This window comes from Narcine bancroftii, chromosome 12 (assembly GCF_036971445.1).
Source record: "Narcine bancroftii isolate sNarBan1 chromosome 12, sNarBan1.hap1, whole genome shotgun sequence".
NCBI lineage: Eukaryota > Metazoa > Chordata > Chondrichthyes > Torpediniformes > Narcinidae > Narcine > Narcine bancroftii.
The window spans coordinates 66,164,864-66,189,229 of NC_091480.1; the positions used below are offsets into that span (position 1 = coordinate 66,164,864).

The 24,366-nt window shown below is 41.8% G+C and overlaps 1 protein-coding gene across 1 annotated transcript; it reads left to right on the forward strand.

Moving 5' to 3' along the window:
- Positions 1-632: 632 nt before the first annotated feature.
- Positions 633-11,794, forward strand: LOC138746652 (uncharacterized). The gene is made up of 3 exons (XM_069904939.1): positions 633-718; positions 7,578-7,990; positions 11,436-11,794. The coding sequence occupies exons 1-3, from the start codon at positions 633-635 to the stop codon at positions 11,555-11,557; spliced, it is 621 nt and encodes a 206-aa protein (XP_069761040.1). The 3' UTR covers positions 11,558-11,794.
- Positions 11,795-24,366: the final 12,572 nt, after the last annotated feature.

Here is a 24,366-nt window from a genome sequence, read left to right on the forward strand (position 1 = left end):
CATTCACCACCTCAGCTGGCAGGTGGTTCCACTCTCCCACCGCTCTCTGTGTGAAGAAACTCCCCCCGAACTTTTCCCCTTTCACCCTTAACCCATGTCCTCTGGTTTGCATCTCACCTCCCCTCAGTAGAAAAAGCCGACCTACATTTACTCTATCTATCCCCTCATAATTTTAAATACCTCCATCAAGTCTCCCCTCATTCTTCTATGCTCCAGAGAATAAAGTCCAAACCTGTTTAACCTTTCCCTGTAACTCAGTCCCTGAAGTCTGGGCAACATCCTAGTCAATTTTCTCTGTGTTCTTTCTATCTTGTTGATATCCTTCCTGTAGTTAGGTGACCAAAATTGCGCACAATGCTCCAAATCTGGCCTCTCCAATGTCTTCACAATAACATCCCAACTCCTGGACTCATACTTTGATTTATGAAGGCCAATGTGAAGGAAAGGTGTGAATTGATTGAGGGAGAGGGTGGGTTGTTTTTGGATCAGTGGAAGCAGAGCTGGGGGAAGGGAGAAAAGAGTAGAGAGATAGAGCCCGAGGAAAGAAGACAGGGGCAAAGTTGGGAGAGGGGGGAAGGCTAATAGAAACTAGAGAACTCAATGTGAATGCCATCCAGTTGGAGGGTGCCCAGATGGAAGACGAGGTGTTTGTTGTTCCTTATCAGCAAAACTGTCCTGTCATTTGGGTGCTTTGCAAAGAGAAGCAGATCTGGTCAAAGTAACTTGAGACAACCACACCTAAACCTGTACACCACACCCTACAAAGAACTGGGTTTCCCTGTAGGCATATTACACCTTTTGACAGCTTCAATCTGCTGTTTCACTAATTCCATATATGGCCATCTTTCAGGTACTAAACCTGCTTTCATTTGGTTGGGATGATGGCAGCTGCAAATGTGTTCTCTCTGCCAAAAATAACATTTTAGTTTCCCTTGAGCCAAAATCTGAAGCTTTCCTTCACAATAATGCTCATCCTTTTAGAGCTGTTTTAAATATACTTCTGAAGGCTGGAACATATTAATTTTCAACTGTACAATTCCTGTCTAACAATGCAGAGAGTCACACCCAAAACTTCAAAATGCTTCGATCTTGTTCTTAAAGGGACAATCGTTGCCCCTTTTCATTTTCTTGCTTGCTGAAACAGATCAAAATATCCGATCATAGATTAGTCAACCTTCTTTGAAGTTGAATCACAATCAGAATCAGAAGTTATTGTCATGAACATATTGTTTTGCAGCAGCGACACAGTGGAAACATTTCTAGAAACCGCCTTACAAAATAAAGAAAAATAGTGCACGAAAAGTCAAAGTGAGGCAGTATCTTTGGTTCATTGTCCATTCAGGAATCTGATGGCGGAGGGGAAGAAGCTGTCCTTGTGCCACTGAGTGCTCGTCTTCAGGCTTCTGCGCCTTTTCCCCGATGGTAGCAGAGTGAAGAGGGCGTGGTCTGGGTGGTGGGGGTCTTTGAGGATAGAGGCTGCTTTTTTAAGCCACTGCCTCATGTAGACGTCCTTGCTGGAGTGAAGTCTGGTGCCTGTGATGTCGCAGGCCAAGTTCACAACCCTCTGGAGTCTTGTCCCGAGCGTTGGCTCCTCCGTACCAGGCAGTGATGCAACCAGCCAGAATGCCCTCCACGGTCCGCCTGCAGAAGTTTACGAGACTCTTTGGTGACATACTGAATCTCCTCAAACTCCTCGCAAAGTATAGCTGCTGGCGAGCCTTCTTTGCGATTGTATCGACATGGAGGCTCCAGGACAGATCCTCGAATAATTTACAAACCTCTCTCACTGTTGATTCCCCTCATATCGCTTATCAAGCAGCTGTTTGGATTACAACTGTGCCTCAATTTAAAATTTCTCTCCTTTGTGTATGCCACGGGTCAGAACCTTTCATCAAGTTTCCTTTAAAGTTATTTTTTCATCAGTCTCTGTCAGAGCAAACATTGTTTCTGCTTTGTTGAACTCTTTATAACCAAGTCAAACAAGTTTCCGATGTGTTTACTCAGGAATTACAGTCAATGAACAGTGCTGATAATTGAAAGAAAGAGGTATTCATCTTGGGCCATGGTGTGTCTCTCAGGAGCATTTAATGATTCAGTAACATCCTCTCCTCCTCACTGACATAAGAACATAAGAAACAGAAGCAGGAGTTGGCCATCTGGCCCCGTCGAGCCCTGCTCCGCCATTCAATGAGCTCATGGCTGATCTGATGATGGGCTCATCTCCACCGTCCTGCCTTTCCCCCGTAATTCCCCTACTCTGTAAAAATCTATCCAACCTTATCTTAAATATATTTACTGAGGTCACCTCCACTGCTTCAATGGGCAGCGAATTCCACAGATTCCCCCCCCCCACCCCAGGAAAATCAGTTCCTCCTCATCTCCGTCCTAAATCTACTCCCCTGGATCTTGAGGCCTTGTTCTGCTCTCCCCCCACCAATGGGAACAACTTACCTACCTCTATCTTATCTATGGCTTTCATAATTCTATATGTCTCTTTTTTTTTTCAAACTTTATTTATTGAAAAATTATTGGTAAACATACAAATACACTTCACAACAAAAATTTTTATATATATGAAAAAAAAGAAATGAAACCCCACCCCCCTCCCACCCCTTCAGCCAGCTCTCTTAAGGAGAGCCAAATAAATATATATGAAAAAAAACTAAAAAAAGAATAAAATAAATCAAAGTACCTCTAAATGCATATAGTCCAAATATAATGACCACTTATTAACAAAAAAAGAATAATTATCATGCAAAACATAGGTAATTTTATCCATAACAATACAAGCTTTCATTTCATTCTGCCATCTCATTATACTAATCACTATTATCTTTCCATGTGCTTGCTATACATTTTCGAGCTACGGACAATGCTAAATATACAAATGCAATTTGAAATTTATCCAACCCCAATCCCTTTAAAGGAATCACATAACCCAGTAAAAAAACAGGTGGATCTAATGGTAATCTTATACAATTTTCCCAAAATGTTAACCATTCCATCTCGTGCATTTGTCAATCTTGTAACACTATCGTAACACGTATCCATCCAATAATCTTCAGGAAAAACAAAAGTTAAATCATTTTCCCATTTAAACTTAGATTTTTCCCATTCTGACTTCTCCATATTATCTTGTAATACTTGATACATAACCCTTTTAAGGCATAGAAGAAATCAAAGACTCAAACTCCGACAATACAGGTAAAATCATCTCTCTATCATACAATTGTTTTTAACCAATGATTGAAATTGATAATAAACAAATAAAGAATTTTTGGCAATATCAAAATGTTCTTTCAATTGAGCAAAAGAAAGAAATTGACCTTCTACAAAACAATCCTGCAATATTTTTATACCCTTAAAATCCCAATTCTTTAAATGACTATTAAACAATGAAAAAGGAATAAGCTGATTATTATATAATGGCATTAAAATAGATCATTTACCTTTTGATCCTATAATCTTATTCTTTTTTGTCCATAACATCAACAGGTGTTTTAATATCGGCACATTATACTCCCGAAATAAATCTATATTCCTCTGAAATATAAATTGATGTACTGCAGTTTCAGAAATACATGCCATCTCAACTTTAGCCCAACTTGCAGAATGATCTAAATTCATCAAACCACTAATAAATTTGAGTTGGGCTACCTCATAATGATTCTGAAAATGAGGTAATTGCAATCCACCTAATGTGTACTTCCAAGTAAGCATATTTAATGCTACCCTTGGTAATTTACCTTTCCATAAAAATTCCCTAGTAGCTTTATTTAAATTCTGAAAAAAGTTCCTTGTAAGAAAACATGGTATTGATTGAAACAAATATTGAATACGTGGAAAAATATTCATTTTAATACAATTAACCCAGCCAATTAAAGTTAACGGAAGGTCTTTCCACTTAATTAAGTCTGCTTTTATCTTTTTCAACAATAGAACATTATTTAATTGATATAAGGATTGATATTCAGTATTCAGAATTATTCCTAAATATTTAATTTTATCTGTCCATTTCAAATTAATAACATTTTTATAAACTGAATAATCTCCTTCACCTACCGGTAAAATTTCACTTTTATCCCAATTAACTTTATACCCAGATAGTGATCCATACTGTAATAAACATTCCCGTAAATGCGGCAAAAATGGTTCCGGATTTGTTAAGTATATCAAAATATCATCTGCAAATAAATTAATCTTATACTCTTCATCTAAAACTCTCATCCCTTGTATCTGCTCATTTTGCCATACTAATTGAGTTAACGGTTCAATGACCAACGCAAATAGGGTTGGTGACAATGGACAACCCTGTCGGGTGGAATGCATTAATTTAAATGACAACGAAATCTGTCCATTTGTCATCACCCTAGCAGTCGGGTTTGTATATAAAGCTTTAACCCAGCCAATAAAAAAGGGCCAAATTTAAACTTTTCCAGGACCTTAAATAAAAAAATACATTCGACCCTATCAAAAGTTTTTTCTGCATCAAGTGGTTGGGCTGCCGTCGGTATGCATTGGTCAAACTAATTAGTCGAAGAATATTATCCGAAGCATATCTATTTTTAGTAAAACCTGTTTGATCGACATGTATCAATTTAGGTAAATATTTAGCAAGCTGATTTACTAACAATTTAGCTATTATTTTATAGTCCACATTCAATAAAGAAATAGGTCTATACGAAGATACTTTTAATGGATCTCTATCTTTCTTTGGAGTTACAGTAAGTAAAGCACTAGAACAAGATTCTGGTAACTCATAGTGTTCAGTCACTTGTTGTGATACCTCCCCAAACACCGAAGATAAATCTTCATAAAAAACTTTATAAAATTCCACCGAAAACTCGTCATCACCTGGTGACTTACCATAAGGCATTTCCATCATAGCAGTCTTAATTTCTAAATCTGCGAACGGAGCTTCCAAATCTATAATATCCTCTTCACCTAATGCTGGTAACTTTAATGTAGATAAAAAAAAGAATCAATAGATCCATTATCTTGTTTCCCCCAGAAGTATATAATGTTTTATAAAATGAATAAAACTGTTCATTGATTTCCTGAGGTTTATAGGTAACTGTTGAATCCTTTTTAACAGCATTAATAACCCTTGAGGTCTGCTCCTTCTTTAACTGCCATGCAAGTACTTTATGTGCCTTCTCACCCCACTCATAATATCGTTGTTTGATTTGATTAAGTAAACATTCAAATTGATAAGTCTGTAACGTATTATATCGCAATTTCAATCTAGTCAAAGCTATCTTCTGATCTTCTGTTACTCCCTTCTGAAATTCCTTCTCCAATTCATCAACCTGCTTTTCTAATTTAATACTTTCAGCCATATACCCTTTCTTAACTTTAGTAGCGTAGCTAATTATTTGTCCTCTCAAATAAGCCTTTAACGGATCCCATACTACAAATCTACTTTGAACAGAGTTAACATTTTCCGTTAAGAAAAAAATCAATCTGTTTCTTAACAAAAGCAACAAACTCAGGTTTTTTCAACAACATTGTATTAAACCTCCATCTATAAGATGGACGCAACACCTCCGAACTTTCATAAGAAAAAAATAATAAAGAATGATCAGATATTACACTACTTTTATAATCTGCCTGCAATACCTTTCTCTGTAAATGTGCCGATATTTAAAAAAATCTATTCTAGAAAAGGAATCATGCCTAGAAGAATAAAAAGAAAAATCTTTCTTTATAGGATTAATCCTTCTCCAAATATCTACCAAATTTAAGTCTTTCATTAAAGCCCCAATTTGTATCGCCATCTTTGATTTATCCATTAATGGATCCAAAACACAATTAAAATCTCCCCCAACTAGAATATTTTCATTAGCTTGACTTAATAACAAAAAAGCATCTAAAATAAAACATTCATCATCTACATTAGGGGCATAGATATCAAGTAAAGTCCAAAGTTCATTAAAAATTTTACATCCACTTTTAAAACCCTCCCAGCATTCCCCTCTACAGTCCGTAACTCAAAAGATAAATTCTTATGAACTAAAATCGCTACACCTTTTGCCTTAGAGTTAAATGAAGAAAAAAAAACATGATCAACCCAATCTCTTTTCAATTTCAAATGTTCTTTTTCAGTCAAATGTGTTTCTTGTAAAAAAGCAATATCAATTTTGATTTTCTTAGTATAAGAAAACTTAGTAAATTCGCTTTCACTTAATTGGATTATTTAATCCCTGAACATTAAAAGTTGCAAATTTCAAACTAGACATTTTAATAAACTATTAATATAAACACGTAATATAAAAAATGCTCTCCTGTTAATAAACAAAATCTACTCTCCCTCCCCTAATGTTATAAAAAAGTTAATATGAAAAGGAATACAATTAATTCCCCCCAAAAAAACTGGGTGTGGAACACCCAACCATTGACAGATGACTATTAAAGATATCAGTTCCATCCACCTCCCCCCAGCCAGAAATACAATATATATAATAATGAAATTCAACATCATTAATATATTCAGCCCTGGGACTCCAGTCCCAAAGATTGATTCGAATCTTCAACATCATTAGGACTGTGTGTCAAAGCCTCCTTCTTCCCATCTTTCCCATTCTTCCCATTCTTTCCATTCTGTCCATTTCCATGTCCATTGGCCCTTCTTTTAGGTGACGATGGTGAAATTCTTCCCTGACCACATAAATCCAGTAACAAATTAGCAAAACCAATGCATTGTGACCATTCTCAAAAAATTGAGACTGATAATTGCCATAAAAAACCTTCAACACTGCAGGGTATCGAAAAGCAAATTTATATCCTTTCCGCCACAGCACATCCTTGGCCGAATTAAACTCACGTCGATGTCTAATAATTTCTTGACTCAAATCAGCATAGAAAAAAACTCTATTATTTTGAATCATCACTGGGGCTTGACTTTGTCTCGCCTTCTGTACCGCCAACCATAAAATCATTTCTCTATCCTGATAATTCAAGCACCGAATTAACACTGCACATGATGGTTGACCCGGTAATGGTTTCCTCCTTAATGCTCTATGTGCCTTTTCCAGTATCAAACCACCCAGAAAGAACACTTTACCTAACATCTCAGGGAACCCGTTCTTAAAATGTTTTATTGGATCTGCACCTTCAATATCTTCCGGAAGATCCACAATTTTTACATTATTTCTCCGACTTTGATTTTCCAATGAATCAATTTTTTTCAATAAATCTCTCTTCTGAATTCCCCAATCCACGAACGAATCTTCCACTTTTACTATTTTATCTTTATTATGTACAACTTGCTCTTTACATTCAGAGAAAGCTGTCTCAAGCTTTTAAAAATTTTCTTGTACTACATCTACTGAAGTAAGGCATTTATTAACATCTCTCTTAAGTGTAGATATATCTTCGGAGACATTAAACAATGTAGATTGCATTTGAGTCATTTGATGAGACATTGTATCCATATGGTAAGCAATCCCTTCCAGCACAGTAAAAATAGAGTTCAGTCCAGATTCCAGTGCCACATCTTGAGACCCACCTTCTACAAGCTCCTCCTCCAATTGTTCCTGTGAACTGGCCATGAAAGGTAAGTCTTCTTCTTGTTCCAGCAGTGTCAGGACTTTTCCCGTGCGGCTGTGGGTCTGGACACCCGACGACGGGACCCCGAAGTGGTCGGGGCACCGCTGCTCAGGCCCCCCTGCAGACCACACATGCTCCAATAAATCACAGACCCTGGAAGCACAGCGCATGCTCGGCAGGGCCAGGGGCTGCGTAGGGGCGGTCTCCAGCACCTTCCTGCGCATCCCTGACTCCCCCAACAGCAGTGCGGGCCCAAGGGCTCTTTGTTCAGTCAGGTCGCCCACGCGCTCGATATCGCGAATGCACGGGTCAACGTCGGTCGATTTCATCAAGAAGCCGGCACCATCTTGCGGTGACAAGACTGGCGCCGGCGTAATACTTAGCCCAGCTGGAGTTCTCTGTGGCTTGGAAGTTCCCGACGGCAACTCTGTGGTTCCAACTGGTAGGCCTCAGTTCTTCAGCACTTTTAAAAAAGTAGTTTTTTTTCTGTAGTTGAGTCTTAGGTTTTTTAATATTAGCTGCCATTATAGACAACTAATGTACTTAGAAGCAAAAATAAAACATTTATATACTTAGATTAAAGTTTAAAAACAGGTGTTTAAAAACTGGCTGGGGAGGATTAGGACTGCACGTCTGCCCTCTTCGCCATCTTGCCATGCCCCCCATTCTATACATTTCTATAAGGTTCCTCTTATTCTTCTAAATTCCAGCGAGTCCAGTCCCAAACGACTCAATCTGTCCTCATAGGCCAACCCCCTTATCTCTGGAATCAACCTGGTGAACCTCCTCTGCACCACCTCCAAAGCCAATATATCCCTCCTCAAGTAAGGAGTCCAGAACTGCACGGCGATCAACACAGGCTCATCTCCAGGATACGTGCTTAGCTCACTGCTCTGCTCACTCTACACCCATGACTGCGTGGCCAGGTACAATTCCAATGCCGTCTACAAATTTTCTGATGACACCACAGTTGACGGCAGAATCACAAACAACAATGAGGAAGAGTACAGGAGGGAGATAGATCAGCTCGTTCAGTGGTGTAATGACAACAACTTTGCACTCAACGTCAGCAAGACTAAGGAACTGATCATGGACTTCAGGAAGGGGAAACCAGGAGAACACAAACCAGTCCTCGTCAAGGGGTCAGCAGTGGAGCTTCAAATTCCTGTGTGTCAACATCTCTGATGATCTGTCCTGGAGCCGCTATGTCAATGCAATCATGAAGAAGGCTCGCCAGCAGCTATACCTCATGGGGAGTTTGAGGAGATTCATTATGTCACCAAAGACACTTGAAAATTTCTACATGTGGACCATGGAGAGCATTTGATTGCATCATCGTCTGGTATGGAGGTGCCAATGCACAAGATTGGAAGAGGGTACAAAGAGTTGTTAACTGCGACATCACGGGCACCAGACTTCACTCCATTGAGGACATCTACACGTGGTGGTATCTTAAGAAAGCAGCCTCTATCTTCAAGGACCCCCCAACATCCAGGCCATGCTACCATTGGGGAAAAAGGTACAGGAGCCAACATTGAACAAACAGCCCTTTCCTTCCCTCCCCCCACCCCCGCTGTCAGATTTCTGGACAATGAGCCACAGACACTACCTCATTTTCTCTTCTTTTGGACTAATTTATTTATTTTTAAACAGTGTATTTACAGAAATTTAATTTATAATAACTTTGGTACCTGTAATGCACAATAACGCTCCCGCAAAACAACAAATTTCGTGACGTGCTCATGACAAAAATCCTGATTCAGATGAATTTTTAAGGTACACGTTGCCATTTCATCAACAAATTTGGTAAATATTTTGGAGACACCACCCCCGATGATCTCTCTAAGGCTAAGTGCACTCTGCTGGAGGAGCTCAGTGGGTCAAGCAAAGTTCAAAGTGCACATTTATTGTCAGAGTCAAAAGTCATCTAAGTCATGCATGACATCATGTAAAACCCTGAGGTTCCTTTCAGTGGGAGAAAAAGAATGGCAATGATTTGAGCCGAAGCCCTGAACGTGGAACATTCCTCGTCTCTCACTAATGCTGGTCGACACACTGAGTTCCTCCGACGGACTGCGTTGAGCTGCAGATTCTGGCATCTGCAGTCTCCTGTGTGTTCCCCACTGGCCTCTCACCTCACGCTCTCTTGAAACATGAGGTCACTCGAAGCTCTACAGCCCACCCGGTCTCCTTCATCCAATACCCTAATGCTCGCTGATGCCGGTCTAGTTGGTTACTGGTTTAAATTTCAGTGCCTAAGTCAAAGCACTCTAGAATTAAAAGGTTGGTGATGGTGTAATTCTGTTGTAAAGAACCAGATGATTCGCTGATGTATGTTGAGAGAAAGAAATGTGCCATTTTTTAAAAACTGGAGCAAAGTCTGCTTTGTAGTCAAAACGTGGAAATGTTGGAAGAACTCAGCCCATCTCGGAATGTCCACAGGAGGTAAAGATACTGTATATTACTGATGTTTCAAGCTTAAGCCCTTCCTAAAGCTATAACCAAAGAGCAGCTTATATTTGAAGAAGGACTCTTACATATTTTTAACTGGGCCTGGTCCATATGTAACTCCAGAGCCTTCAAACTGGTTGCCTTGGCAACCACCTATTGGGATCTTCAGCCATACACAGAAGTGCTGGAGGAACTCAGCAGGTCTCGCAGCACCCTTGGAAAGCGATCGGCAGTCGACGTTTCAGGCCTAAGCCCTTCATCAGGAATGCTGCACTCTTGATTTGCCTCGGAAATGGCCAACAAGCCCCTGGAGTTGAGGGGGGGGGGGGGGTGGGCGGTGATGATTGCCATTAAAGGCTGGATGTTGGAAGCAATGCCCACATCCTATGAATAAGTAATTAAGCAGAGGGGTACTAGATGTTCATCGAGGACATCGACAAGAGGCAGTGTCTTAAGGAAGCAGCCTCTATCCTCAAGGGACCCCCCGCCCACCTCCCAGGCCGTGTCCTCTTCACTCCACTACCATCGGGGGAAAAGGTGCACGAGCCTGAAGATGAGCACTCAGCGACACAAGGACAATTTCTTCCCCTCCGCCATCAGATTCCTGAGTGATCGATGAACCACAGACACTGCCTCACTTTGACTTTTCGCGCACTATTTTTATTTATTTTGTAAGGTGGTTTGTATAAAGGTTTGTCCTGTGATGCTGCCGCAAAATAACGAATTTCATGACAAGTTCCTGACAATAAATTCTAATTCTGATAGCTGTATTGGTCACTTCAGACACCAGGTTTACTTTGTCCTCTCTCAGCCCCTACCCTGCACTCTCTGGTTTGTATTGGACGTTGCTTCAAAGCTACTAAGCTGAACAATTGATTTATTTCTTTTGTTTTAAAATAGTTTTATTGGATTATGGCAAACCACAGTTGTGCCATGATTGCCAGCTGCTGGCCTGGACATGCCTCCTGAGACAGATCCTACCCATAATCCCTTGCATGTTCCCCTTTCTCTTTGCTTCAGTCCGTCAATGAGGTTGATGGTTGTTCTAGTCTTTAGATAATAAAAGCCTGATAGTCTCACAACTTCAGGCTTTTGTGATTATTGATGGTGCATCATGCGTTCAATATAATAATCTCATATACATGTTCCATTAACATAATAGAAGGAAAATATCATAATATGTGCATTATATAACTGATAAAATGTACTAATTAACAATTTTCATGATTAATTATTAATTAATATTATTAAAAATAAAAATGAAAATCACATGAACTACATTCTGCTCACAACTTGGTATAATATCAACTAATATTATAGTCTAGGACCATCATATATAAACCCCTAATAAATCAACATTTTTTTAAGAACTAGAAAAAAATCCCTAAAAACTAAACTAACACAAATCTAACCCCTCCCTCTACTTATTAAAACAGAGAGAACAAAGAACAACGAGATTGGATCGGGTCGCTACCTCCAGCAGCCAGACGGGATCGGGTCGCTACCTCCAGCAGCCAAATGGACCATCGCCAGAGCAGCCCAACCACCTAAAACATAGTTTTATTCTATGAATGGACCCCATATCTTTTCAAACTGGAACTTTTTGTCTTTGATATTGTATCTAATTTTTTTCCAGACATAAATATGCTGTTACGCCATGGACAGCCACTCCCATGAGTCGGAGAGAGTTCATCCTTCCACTTCATTGTCTGGCTAAAACCTTCTTGAGATGCTGACAAAGATATAATTGGATTGTGAATGAAGCCAAACGAGACAATTAAAGGGCATGAGTCTATTTTAGTCTGTGGTGCACTGTTAGACAGAATCAGACACACACAAGATAAAGACTGAACAACAGGCTTTCATCCACAAAAACCTCCACAGAGCCAGGCTGGCTGTGGCTGAAGCAACTCAGTGTGAGGTCTTGGGAGGCCGGTGCAGGCTTATATCCCGAAGGGTGATTGACACCCGACTGGGTGGGGCTTGATCCATTTATGCTGACTGATTGGCAGCTGGCCAGGTGTTGACCTGTCCCCTTACTCACCTGCAGGTACAGAGGTTTGCCTCCTGCAGTAGGCCGGTGGTGTACCACCTCACAGTCTTATAAAGCGTTGATAAAGATTGAAAAATGTTCTCCTAGAATCTTCCTAATTTGGGACATTCCCAAAACATGTGAATTAGTGAGGCCTCTAAAATTTCAACAATTAATTTCAACAGCATTGTGAGATCAGATGAGCAAAGCCAGATTTAAACCACACCCATCAGACCGTTGTAGCTCACACATGGAAAGCTGTCTGCTTTGGGACAGAATTTAACTTGTAACAGTTGTGCAGTTGTCTGCAAATACCTTGCATAAGGGAAGCCTTTGTACCCACGCATAAAGTCAGTGTAGGATTTCCACCAATAAAAGAACCTTGGTGGGAATTCATTCAGTTTCTGTCAGAAGCTCAAAAAGATTACAAAGCTTGATGATATTGAACCACACCCAGCAGCCATCTTGTGGAACCTGGTGTATTCCAGCTCCATTTTAAATTACAATGTCCTGCAGTTTTGGAAACATAAGCCCTCAGGATCTTTTCAGACTTCAATAGCAATAACATGCACTGATATCAAGCTTTTGGTGAGATATTCCAGTGTGTTTTGAAGATTTATTATGTGAATTTTGACACTGGTATATATACCTTCAGAATCAGGATTTATTCAGGATTTATTCAGGATAAATCAGGATATATTCAGAATCAGGATTTATTGTCGTGGAATTCAGTGTTTTGCGTCAGCATCACAGCGTAAACATTCATATTATGAACTATCTTACAAAAATAAATTTAAAAAATTAAAATAACAATAATAGTGCAAGAAAAATCAGGCAGCGTCTTTGGTTGATCATTCAGGAATCTGATGGCGGAGGGGAAGAAGCTGTCCTTGTGCTGCCGAGTGCTCGTCTTCAGGCTCCTGTACCTTTTTTCCTGATGGTAGCAGAGTGAAGAGGGCACAGCCTGGGTGCTGGTGGGGGTCCTTGAGGATAGAGACTGCATTCTTAAGAGACCGCCTCTTGTCGATATTCTCGATGGAGTGAAGTTTGGTGCCTGTGATGTCACAGGCCGAGTTTAACAAAACTCTGGAGCCTTTTCCTCTCCTGAGAGTTGGCGTTTCCGTACCAGGCAGTGATGCAACCAGCCGGAATACTCTTCGCAGTCCACCTGTACAAGTTTACCAGAGTCTTCGGTGACCTCCCGAATCTCCTCAAACTCCTCACAAAGTGTCGCCGCTGGCAGGCCTTCTTCGTGATTGCATCAGCGTGGAGGCTCCAGGGCAGATCCTCGGAGATGTTGACACCCAAGAATTTGAAGAAGGAACTTGCAGCAAGAGATCAGCCATTGGCTCAGAGAGATAAGTGTAAAGAATGATGCTCAACCTGAAACGTCGGCCATCCCTTTGTCTCCACGGTGAGTTCTCCCAACAGTTTGTTAGTTTGCTCCAAATTTTAGCATCTGCAGACTCTTGTGCCCCTGGGAAACAGATAGAGTGAAATCCAAAGTATTTATTGATCGCTAATTAAAGAGTTTTAATATACTTTACAGATACTGTACTATATAGATCCAAATCTGGCGACCAAGACCAGATCAGGGCCTCACAGTTTGGCACAGCGGCTAGCGCAAAGCTGTTACAGCGCCAGCAACCTGGATTCGAATCCCACGCTGTCTGTAAGGTGTTTGTACGTTCTCCTCGTGTCTCTGTGGGTTTTTCCCAGGGGCTTCGGTTTCCCACCCGCCCTTCAAAACGTACCGGGGGGTGTATGTTTATTGGGGTATTTGTTGGGGGGGGGGGGTGGGCGGCATGAGGCTCTTGCACCTGTTACCGTGCTGTATATCTAAATTTTTAAAATTTACTTTAAAAAACAGCAAATGTTAGCCAGCACATGGCTTTTCAGGAATTATTTATTACTAATGTTTCCTTTTAACCAAAATAAAAACAGACGAAGCTCAAGGATAAAATAATTTTCCCTTTGACCTGACATGCAAATGATGAGGGTAAATATTATCTGCCTGCTTTGCATGTTTTAAATGCAAAACGAGTTACGCCTGACAGCCTGATATTGAGTTTAATATTCAGATAGTTTCTAACCACAACAAAGCTCAAGTTAGATGTGTGCGACATAGTGAGAGCAGACGCGCTCCATTTTAACTGATCACTCTTTCCCCAACTTCATTTTTGCCTGCATATTCTTGTAAAATGGAAATACTCAGCAAAACCTGCCCTTCACAAACTACAGTGTCTGTAAATGAAGCTCATCTCCTTGCCCCTGGGCCTTTGTACCTGCTTTGACATTCAATCAGCTCATCATTTAAATCTGTGCCATTTGTCTGCACTGACTCCATCTCCTTGAACGTTCTATCAATCTCTGTCCTGACGAGACAGTGACAGTCTGGCAGTGAACCCCAAAGGGGTTCCCCACCCTCTGAATGAAGACATTTCTTCTTGTCTCTATCCCTTATATCGAGACTGTTCAACATTCAGATTTATTGTCGGAGCACATACATGACAACATGTGCAGAAGTAAGGGTCTTCCTAGCTTAGATTGGTGTTGATTTTAATGCATCGAAAACATTATACATTAATTCATGTGTTTGGGCACTACTGTTAGTGTAGAGGTTAGTGCAGCGCTGTTACAGCGCCAGCGATCCGAGGTTTGAATCCCATACTGTCTGTAGGGAGTTTGTACGTTCTCCCTGTGTCTGCGTGGGTTTTCGCCGTGGGCTCCGGTTTCCTCCCACTGTTCAAAACATACCGGGGGTGTTGGTTAATTGGGTGTAATTGGACAGCATGAGTTTGTGGGCGAGAAGAGCCATACTGTATGTCTAAATTTAAAAATTAAAGTTGGGACGCAGGAGTCCTTTTTTACTTGGCTATCAGTCGGGAGTGGGGTGCTGGACCTACAACTGCTCACGATATGCATTAATGATTGGAAGAGGGGACTGGGAGATACCTGCTACTGCGGCGGACAGAGCTGAGGTGCTCAACAAAGCAATCTTCTTCATGATTGCATCAACATGGAGGCTCCAGGACAGATCCTCGGAGATGTGGACACCCAGGAATTTGAAGTTTTTGACCCTCTCCACTGCTGTCCCCTCTATGAGGACTGGGTCGTGTTCTCCTGACTTCCTCCTGAAGTCCACAATCGTCTCCTTGGTGTTGCTAATGTTGAGAACAAGGTTGTTGCCATTACACCGTTCAACCAGCTGATCCATCTCCCTCCTGTGCACTTCCTCATTGCCGTCTGTGATTCTGCCGACAACCGTGGTGTCATCGAAAAATTTGTAGATAGCATTGGAATTGTGCCTGGCCACACAGTTGTGGGTGTATACCAAGTAGAGCAATGGGCTAAGCACACACCCTTGGGGTGTGCCTGTGTTGATAATCAGTGAGGAGGAGACGTTGTTTCCAATTCGTACTGACTGGTCTTAGGATGAGAAAGTCAAGGATCCAGTTGCAGAGGAAGGTACAGACGCCCAGGGTTTGACTTCCATGCACCTGTCTATATATCTTTTAAACTGCATTCTCCTCCATCAGATTCTAGGAGTCTTTTGTGTCTCCTGGAAGATGGAATTGGGTGCACAATGATTTCCCTCTCCAGAACTTGTATTGATTGGATATTACAAGCAGTAAGATTAACAGGTAGGAAATGGCCAATTTGTCTATCAGGCCCAGCCCACACTCCCTCTTTCCTCTCCCAGGCACAAGGAGTTGAAAAGCCTCCTATCCCTACCAAGGTGCACCTAAAAAACAGGAATCATCCTGACGGGAAAGCTCTGAATCTCTCCAACTCTCCAAGGATGTTTGAGGGCTCAGCAAACAGCAACTAGTTCACAGTTGGGCTATTGTGCATAGATCTGGCCGCCACAATGTAGTAAGGCCATGACTGCAGTGGAGGAGTTTCACTAGGATGCTGCTTGTTCCGGCTATGAAGTGGCACTTGATATCCCCAGTGAGGAGGAGGCTAAGGGGCTTCTGATTACGAGGAGAATAGATGCACACAAGAATGCAGGAGCTAAATCCTGCAGCCAAACACAATGGCGGAACTCTGCGGCACGAGCAGCATCAGCGGGAGAAAAGGAATGAAGTAAAACATGTGGGTGAAGTAAAAACCCGACACTGGAGAAACTCAGTAAGTCAAACAGGGTCCTTTGTAGAGCAAAGATGATGATACATCACCGACATTTCGGCCTTGAGCCCTACATTAAGGTGTGTGCAAAATGTCAGCAGGCACCCAAACAAAATGGTGGGGGGGAGGGGGCAGGGTGAGGAGAACGGTCCCACAGGGCAGGAGGCAATAGGTGGATAGGGGAGGGAGGGCACAGCAGCAAACAGGGGAGGGGGAATGGAGAGGGAAGACACAAAGATTGGAGGCGTCGTGGACAGCAAGGAAAGCTTTCAAAGCTTGCAGAGGGATCTGGACCAGCTGGGAAAATGGGCTGAGAAATGGCAAATGGAATTCAATGCAGACAAGTGGGAGGTGTTGCATTTTGGAAGGACAAACCAAGGCATATGCGGTGAATTGTAGGGCACTGAGGGATGTGGGAGAACAGAGGAATCTGGGAATACAGATACATAATTCTCTGAAAGTGGTGTCACAGGAGGACAGGGTTGTAAAGAGAGCTTTTGGTATATTGGCCTTCATAAATCAAAGTATTGAGTATCAGAGTTGGGATGTTATGGTAAAGTTGTACAAAATATTGGTTAGGCCAAATTTGGAGTATTGTGTGCAGTTTTGGTCACCTTAACGACGGGAACGATATCAATAAGATAGAAAGAGCGCAGAGAAGATTTACTAGGATATTGCCCAGAGTTCAGGAATTGAGTTACAGGGAAAGATTAAACAGGTTAGGACTTTATTCCCTGATGTGTAGAAGAATGAGGGGAGATTTGATAGAGGTATTTAAAATGATGAGGGGGATAGACAGAGTAAATGTAGGTCGGATTTTTCCACTGAGGGTAGGTGAGGTACAAACCAGAGGACATGGGTTAAAGGTGAAAGAGGAAAAGTTTAGGGGGAACATGAGGAGAACTTCTTCACACACAGAGAGTGGTGAGGGTGTGGAACGAGCTGCCAGCTGAGGTGGTGAACGTGGGGTCAATTTTAATTTTTAAGAAGGATTTGGATAGGTACATGGATGGGAGGGGTACGGAGGGATAGACTGGGTGCAGGTCATTGGGAATAGGCAGAAAAATGGCTCGGCACAGACTAGAAGGGCCGAAGGTCTTGATTCTGTGCTGTAGTATTCTTTGGTTTCATGGAAGGGGGCGGAGAGCTGGAGGAAAAAAACAGACAAGGGAATGGTCGACATTTCGGGCCAAAACCCATCATCGAGACTGGGGACAAGATCTTTCTTCCACGTTTCTCCAGGACCGATAAAGAGCTTCAGCCTGAAATGTCGACCATTCTTTTTCTCCCACTGATGCGGCTTAACTCCTTCCAGCAGATTGTGCTTGAATGGAAAAAGGTAGATGTACATAAAACTACAGGGCATTGGTTTAGGGTGAGGAGTAAGAGGGTTAGAGGGGATCAGAGGAAGTCGGATTTGTTTTCCCCCAGAAGAAGTGTTGGGATCTGGAACACACTGCCTGAGGAGGTGGTGGTGGAGGAAGAGAGATTCCCATCATCTAAGAAGTATTTAGATGTCCATTGGAATCACCAAGGCAAGGAAAGTCAATAGGGATATGTAAAGGGCGGTACAGTTGACGTAGCGGTTAGCGCAATGCCTTTTCAGTGCCCGCAATCGGGACCAGGGTTTGAATCCTGCGCTGTCTGTAAGGAGTTTGTACGTTCTCCCCGTGTCTGCATGGGTTTGCCCCGGGGGCTCTGGTTTCCTCCCATCCTTCAAAATGTACCGGGGGATGTAGGTTAATGGGATGTCATTGGGTGGTATGGACTCGTGGGCTGATAGGGCCTGTTACCGTGCTGTATGTCTACATTTAAATTTAAATTTAAAAGGACACTTAGGCAGGCACATGGAAGCAAGTAAAATATAGGGTTCTGGGTATGAGGTCAGGAAGGTTTAATTTATGAAGTTTATTTCAGTCAACACAACATCGTGGGCAGAAGGGCCTGTCCTGTGCTGTAATGTGGTATGTTCTTTGTCCCAGCCAAAATGCTGGTTGATGAGAAAAGTCGAAGTGGCCGTTTAAGGACTTTCCCTGGACATGATGGGACCTATTGCACCTTTAATGTCGTGGCAGAGTTGAAATAAAAGCTGTGATTCCTGTCCAGCTGAAGCTCTTCCCCAAAACATCTGCTTCTTCTTGTCTGCTCCCCAAGTTTTATGAAGCACAAGTGTAATTGCAGTAATCTGGTCCACTTCAGGGCAGGGAGGTGGCTGTGGGAACAGATGGAGTCAGACAGAATTCTGCCTTTTTGTCACACATGCTTATAAATCATTTGCAGCTGCTACCTGGATTTATCTTGCCATCTATCACCTGCATTCAGGGAATGAGAGAGAGAAAAAAAAACACACAGAAAGAACAGCTGAAAAACTCAAAGGAACTTCTGTTTGAAGTCTTGTTATAGTGCATGGGACGGTGCCAAAGTTAACAGAATCAAAATAAATCCTCCCAGTCTAGATCAGGCACAATTAGAAAGGCATTGTCAAAGGAGTCCATTTTTCAGTTGTCCCTGTGCTTTCACTGAAATTACTCCTCTTCCTCTCTGTTGTAGAATAACACTGAAAAGAAAGCCTCGCATTAAGGCAAGGGGTTTGGGTGAACAAATCAGAATCAGAATTTATTGCCATGAGCAAGTCACTAAATTCACTGTTTTGTGTCAAACATTTCTATAAACCACCTTACAAAAATAAATAAAAATAGTGCACAAAAAGTCAAAGTGAGGCCGTGTTTGTGGTTCATTGATCATTCAGGAATCTGATGACGGAGAGGAAGAAGCCGTCCTTGTGCCGCTGAGTGCTCGTCTTCAGGCTCCTGCACCTTTTCCCCGATGGTAGCAGAGTGAAGAGGACATGGCCTGGGTGGTGGGGGAGGGGTCTTTGAGGATAGAGGCTGCTCTCTTAAGTAGATTTCCTCGATGGAGTGGTCTGGTATCGGTGGCGTCGCAGGCCGAGTTAACAACCCTCTGAATCAATGCATGTCGAGCACATAATGAAGAGGTATTAAACCATTCCAAAAAAATTTTTTCCAAAGTTCTTCCAGGAGAAGTGACTGAAATTTCAGTTCCCAAGCGCCTCTAATTTTATCATAAGAGATCGATTGTAATTTTAATGTTATTGTAAATATTGTAAATATTACCAATTAAAACTTTTTGGTAAAGATTCAAATGAAAAAGGGTATCAACCAAATCAGGTTGATATGATCTCTTTTCTAATGTTAGTCCTCTGTGTGATCGATGTAAATCACAAGTGGCCACACTAACGCATATGTTTTGGTCTTGCTCTGTTTTGGAGAATTATAGTTTCAAGGCTTTGTCGATTATACCAGGTATTTGCAACCCAATCCATTGACGGCTATTTTTGGAATTCTAGATCCAGAGGTGGGTCGAGTTCCCACCTCTGCCCATCGAGTGGTCGCCTTTACTGCACTGTTGGCCAGAAGAGCCATTTTATTTAAATGGAAAGATCTTAATTCACCGACTCTGATGCAATGGCTCTCTCAAATTATGTCATGTTTAAGTTTAGAAAAAATTATTAGTTGCACTTCTGATACCTCTGTTAAGTTTGAAGATACTTGGCGTCCTTTTATAAACTATTTTCGTATGAGTTCATCTGTATTTTGATTTTACCTTCCAGACTGTTTTGGATTTCGATTGTTTTTTTATTGGCCAGGACCAGATAAATAGTTTATATTGATCTGTGGTGGGGAACTCTCGGTTTAGGCCACCCAGCCTATTTTCTTATGTCATTGCTGTTTTTATGTTTATTTCGGTCAGTTTTAACAATAATTTTTTTCTCTCTTTTTTTGAATATTCCAAATTGAGGAGAAAGGGATAATATTGTTGAAGATGTTATAATTAGATAAGATAACCTTTTATTGCCATTGCACATGTAGAACGAATTGAGCGCACATCCTGACGGTGCACACGTACGTCAAACAATAAAAATAACAACACAATAAAACAACACAATACTCAATGTTTGGTGATGTTCAGTTCACATATGCCTCGGGGGTAAAAACCGTTTTTAAGTCTGTTTGTCCGTGATTTAATAGACCTGAAACGTCTACTGGAGGGCAGCAGGTCAAACAGATGATGAGCAGGGTAGTCAGGGCCTTTCAGGATGTTGGCTGGTCTGATAAGACAGTGGGAGCTGAATAAGTCCTCCAAAAGGGCAGTGAGCAGCCAATAATCTTCTGGGCCATATTGATGACCCTCTGAAAGTCCCTCATGGCTGTTGCCGAGCAGGTGGAAAACCACGTGGGGATGCAGTCGGCCAGCACACTCTCAATGGAGCAACGATAGAAGGACACCAGCAGTTTGATTTCCCTGAGACTCCTCAGGATATGGAGTGGTTTTTGTGACATTTTAACTACTGTGATGGTATTGGCAGTGCAGGAGAGATCTTCAGTAAAATGCATCCCTAGAAATCTGAAAACAGTGACCCTTTCCTCACAGTTGATATATAATGGTCTGGAACTGTACTGTTCCTCCTGAAGTCTATTATAAGTTATTTTGTTTTTGAGGAGTTCAAAACGAGATCGTTCTCTGAACACCATGCTGTCAGTCTTTGGACTGTAGGCTATCTCATCTCCTCTCGAAACAAGTCCAATCACAGTCACGTCGTCCGCAAACTTGAATTTATACGTTAAATGTTATATGTTGTATTAAGTATTGCACTATATTGAGGTTTCTTTTTTACTGTTTGATTCTGGATGTGTATAAGGTGAAGGGAGGAAAGTTTAGGGGAGACATCAGGGGTAAGTTTTTTACACACAGAGGGGTGTGGGCCTGGAACACCTTGCCAGGGGTGGCGGTGGAAACTGAAACATTAGGGGCATTTAAGAGACTCTTAGACACGCTCATGGATGGAAGGAAAATAGAGGGTTATGGGGTAGGAAGGGTTTAGTACTTTTTTGTAAGGAATATATGGGTCGGCACAACATTGAGGGTCTATAATGTTCTATGTTCAACGTTTGCACCGTGACGCTGCCGCAAAACCACGCATTGCATGACAAAAAATTCTGATTTGGATTCTATTTTCATCTTCCAACTCAGTCCCTGCAAACGCACTAGTAGGTAGATGCTTGTGGCAACCCCTGCGTGCAACGTTGTTGCTTTTTCCAACATCAGACCCACGACAAGGCTTCGAAAGTGCCCAGCTGACTGTGACGCATAATGGGCCATCTTGAAGAGAGCTTTAGAAAGGCAAGACTTTCCATATTTTTAATTTCCGCCTGTGTGGTCAACCGAGTGAGTCGAGGATCACCTGGTGTCTCTACATCTAAAGCTGACTATCTGCCTTTCTAATTGGTCGTTGGGTGACTGCTTGGCCAAGCTCCCGTGGATTCTATGTGTGGATCTAAACTCGAGCTTCCTGCAACCAACCATTTCAACCACTCCTACAGTGACACATCTGTCATCCAATGACAGGCCGATGCTCAACGTAAATGAGAAACAACATATCAGATTCCTCCCAGAATCTTACAGCATCAATCATGAGTTTCCTAATTTTAAGTAGTCTCCACTATTTCCATCTCTTCATCAGATTTCAGATTTATTCTCAGAGTACATACATGACATCACATACAACCCTGAGATTCCTTTTTCCTGTGGGCCAGGCAGAATTACCACTTATTGGCAGTGAAAATGGGTGGCAGGGTTAGTGTAGCAGTTAGCGCTGTTACAGTCTTTGAATCCCACGCTGTCTGTAAGGAGTTTGTACCTTTTCCCCATGTCTGCGTGGGTTTTCCTCTGGGGACACCGGTTTCCTCCCACCATTCAAAATGTACCAGGGGTTGTAGGTCAATGGGGTGTAATTGGGCGGTGCGGGCTCGTGGGCCAAAATGGTCTACATTTAAATTTTTTTGAAACTGTACCCAACGCACACATGTAAACAAATAAAGAAATTTGAACAAACTGACTGTGCAATACAGAGAGAGAGAAAAAATTACTTTTGTCCTTATTTTTTTCTTCCTACATACGCTATTGAACAACAATTGATGAGAAGTAGAAGTCACTTTTATATTCATGGTGAAAAGACTCATTAGTTACTTGCAGGTCAATTGAAAAGTATTGCAGAAAAAAAAACACATTAGTAAGATTTGATTGGCCCAATGACAATGGATCATTCTAAAATTAATGAGACTTTCAAACAATTTTATTCCAGTCTTTATACTTCTGAATTTAAGAATAATTTTGCTTCAATGGCAGAGTTTTTGGAACAAATAAATGTACCCACCCTACCTCAAGACAAGCATACAAGGCTGGAGGAACCTATTTCTCTGGAGGAACCTATTTCTCTGGATGAAATCTCTATAGCTATTTTCTCTTTGCAGTCTGGTAAATCTCCAGGTCCAGATGGATTTCCTGCAGAATTTTATATTTTTTGTACTAAATGGCTTGTGCCTCATCTAAGCTCTGTGCTTGAAGATTAATTTAAAGAAGGTTTTTTTCCTCCCTCTCTTAATTTGCTTTCCACACCCCTTCCCAGTAATTTGCCACACGACCTGCCTCTCCTACTCTCGCATCAGCAGTATACTTTATTTTGTGGAAGTTGAGGGAAAGGGGATCCATAAAGGCACAGAGATTCCTACAAAGTCACCAACATATCGTGGACAAGTGCGAAAAATAAGGCCAACAAAATCTCTCTCTTGAAGTGCAAGGAGTTCTAGTTTGACCACTTTCAGAGCAGTTCTGGGCAACACATCCCAGATAGGGGATACTCGACAGGGGCAGATTGGAGATGCAGCAGGATGATACCTGGATATCAAGGGTTAAATTATCAGGAGACAGTAAACAAACTAGGCTTGTTTTCTCTGGACTCCAGAAGTCTAGAAGGTATTTGACTGAAATGTTCAAGGTATTAAGAAAAACTGGGAGGGAAAATTGAGAGAAACTGTTCCCACTGCTTGTGAAGTCTGGAGCAAGGGGAATGGTCTTTTTTATTTGTTTATTTTCAATGTAGACATATAGCACGGTAACAGGCCAATTCAGCCTTACGAGTCTGTGCCACCCCATTAACCTACACCACCGGTACATTTTGAACGGGTGGGAGGAAACTGGAGTCCCCAGAGAAAACCCACACAGACACAGGGAGAACGTACAAACAGACAGTGCAGAATTGGAATCCCGGCCCGGTTCTGATCGTTAGTGCTATAAAGGCATTGCACTTACCACTACTCTCAATGGGGGCTCTACATTTCAGTGGGGGGGGGGGGGGGTCATGGACTGAAATCATTAAAAAAAATGTTTTTTATGTAGTCACTAGGAGTGAAGTATAGAAAAAAAACAACTGAACTTGACTTCTTCACAGTGAAGGGGGCCTGTAAATTTTGAGCAGAATTCAAAGGAGGTCATAACCAAAAAAGGTTGAGAATGGCTGTACGGTAGAGCTGATCCTCTAAGAAGTTAGTACACACACACACACACACACACACACACACACACACACACACACACACACACACACACACACACACACACACACACACACACACACACACACTCTCTCTCTCTCTCTCTCTCTCTCTCTCTCTCTCTCTGATCAGATCCTACTTGCAATAACAAGGTTAGAAGGTGAACGAGGATTGACATGAAAGGGGAGAGGACACATATTTGCATAGAAAACTGCAAGTTAGTGCAATGTACTTGGCTGATTCTCAATACATTTCCCCAACAGGTTTCAACACAACTCCACGAATGAATTAAGCAAATTATTCATTTGCTGCTTTGTGGGTGAAACCTCTGTATTCAATGAGTCACAAAGTCTCAGGATTGGAGAGGTGTTGCTGCCTGTATCCTCGTACAAAACTGGCACCAAGTCACTTTGTGTCCTTCCACTGACAAGCAACCAGTCTTTTACCTCACCTTTAACTCTTCTCATTTAAAGATTCTGTGCGCCAGGGGGAATGATGGTGCTTCAACAAAATGAAGAGCTTTTTTCTTTGATGCTCTCAGTATTTCAATGTTTTATCATGAATGGAGTCATTCAGCCCATCGAGTCTATGGCAGCTCACAGAGCAATCCTGCATTCACTCATTTTCCTTGGATTATACTTTCCCCACATTCCTATCAACTCCCCCCAGATCTACCACTCACACCAACTCCCCCCAGATTCTACCATTCAGACTCGGGGTAATTTATAGTGGCCACTTGACCTGCATGTCCTTGAGATGTGGGAATGACCTTGGGTGCTGCCTGTATGGAGG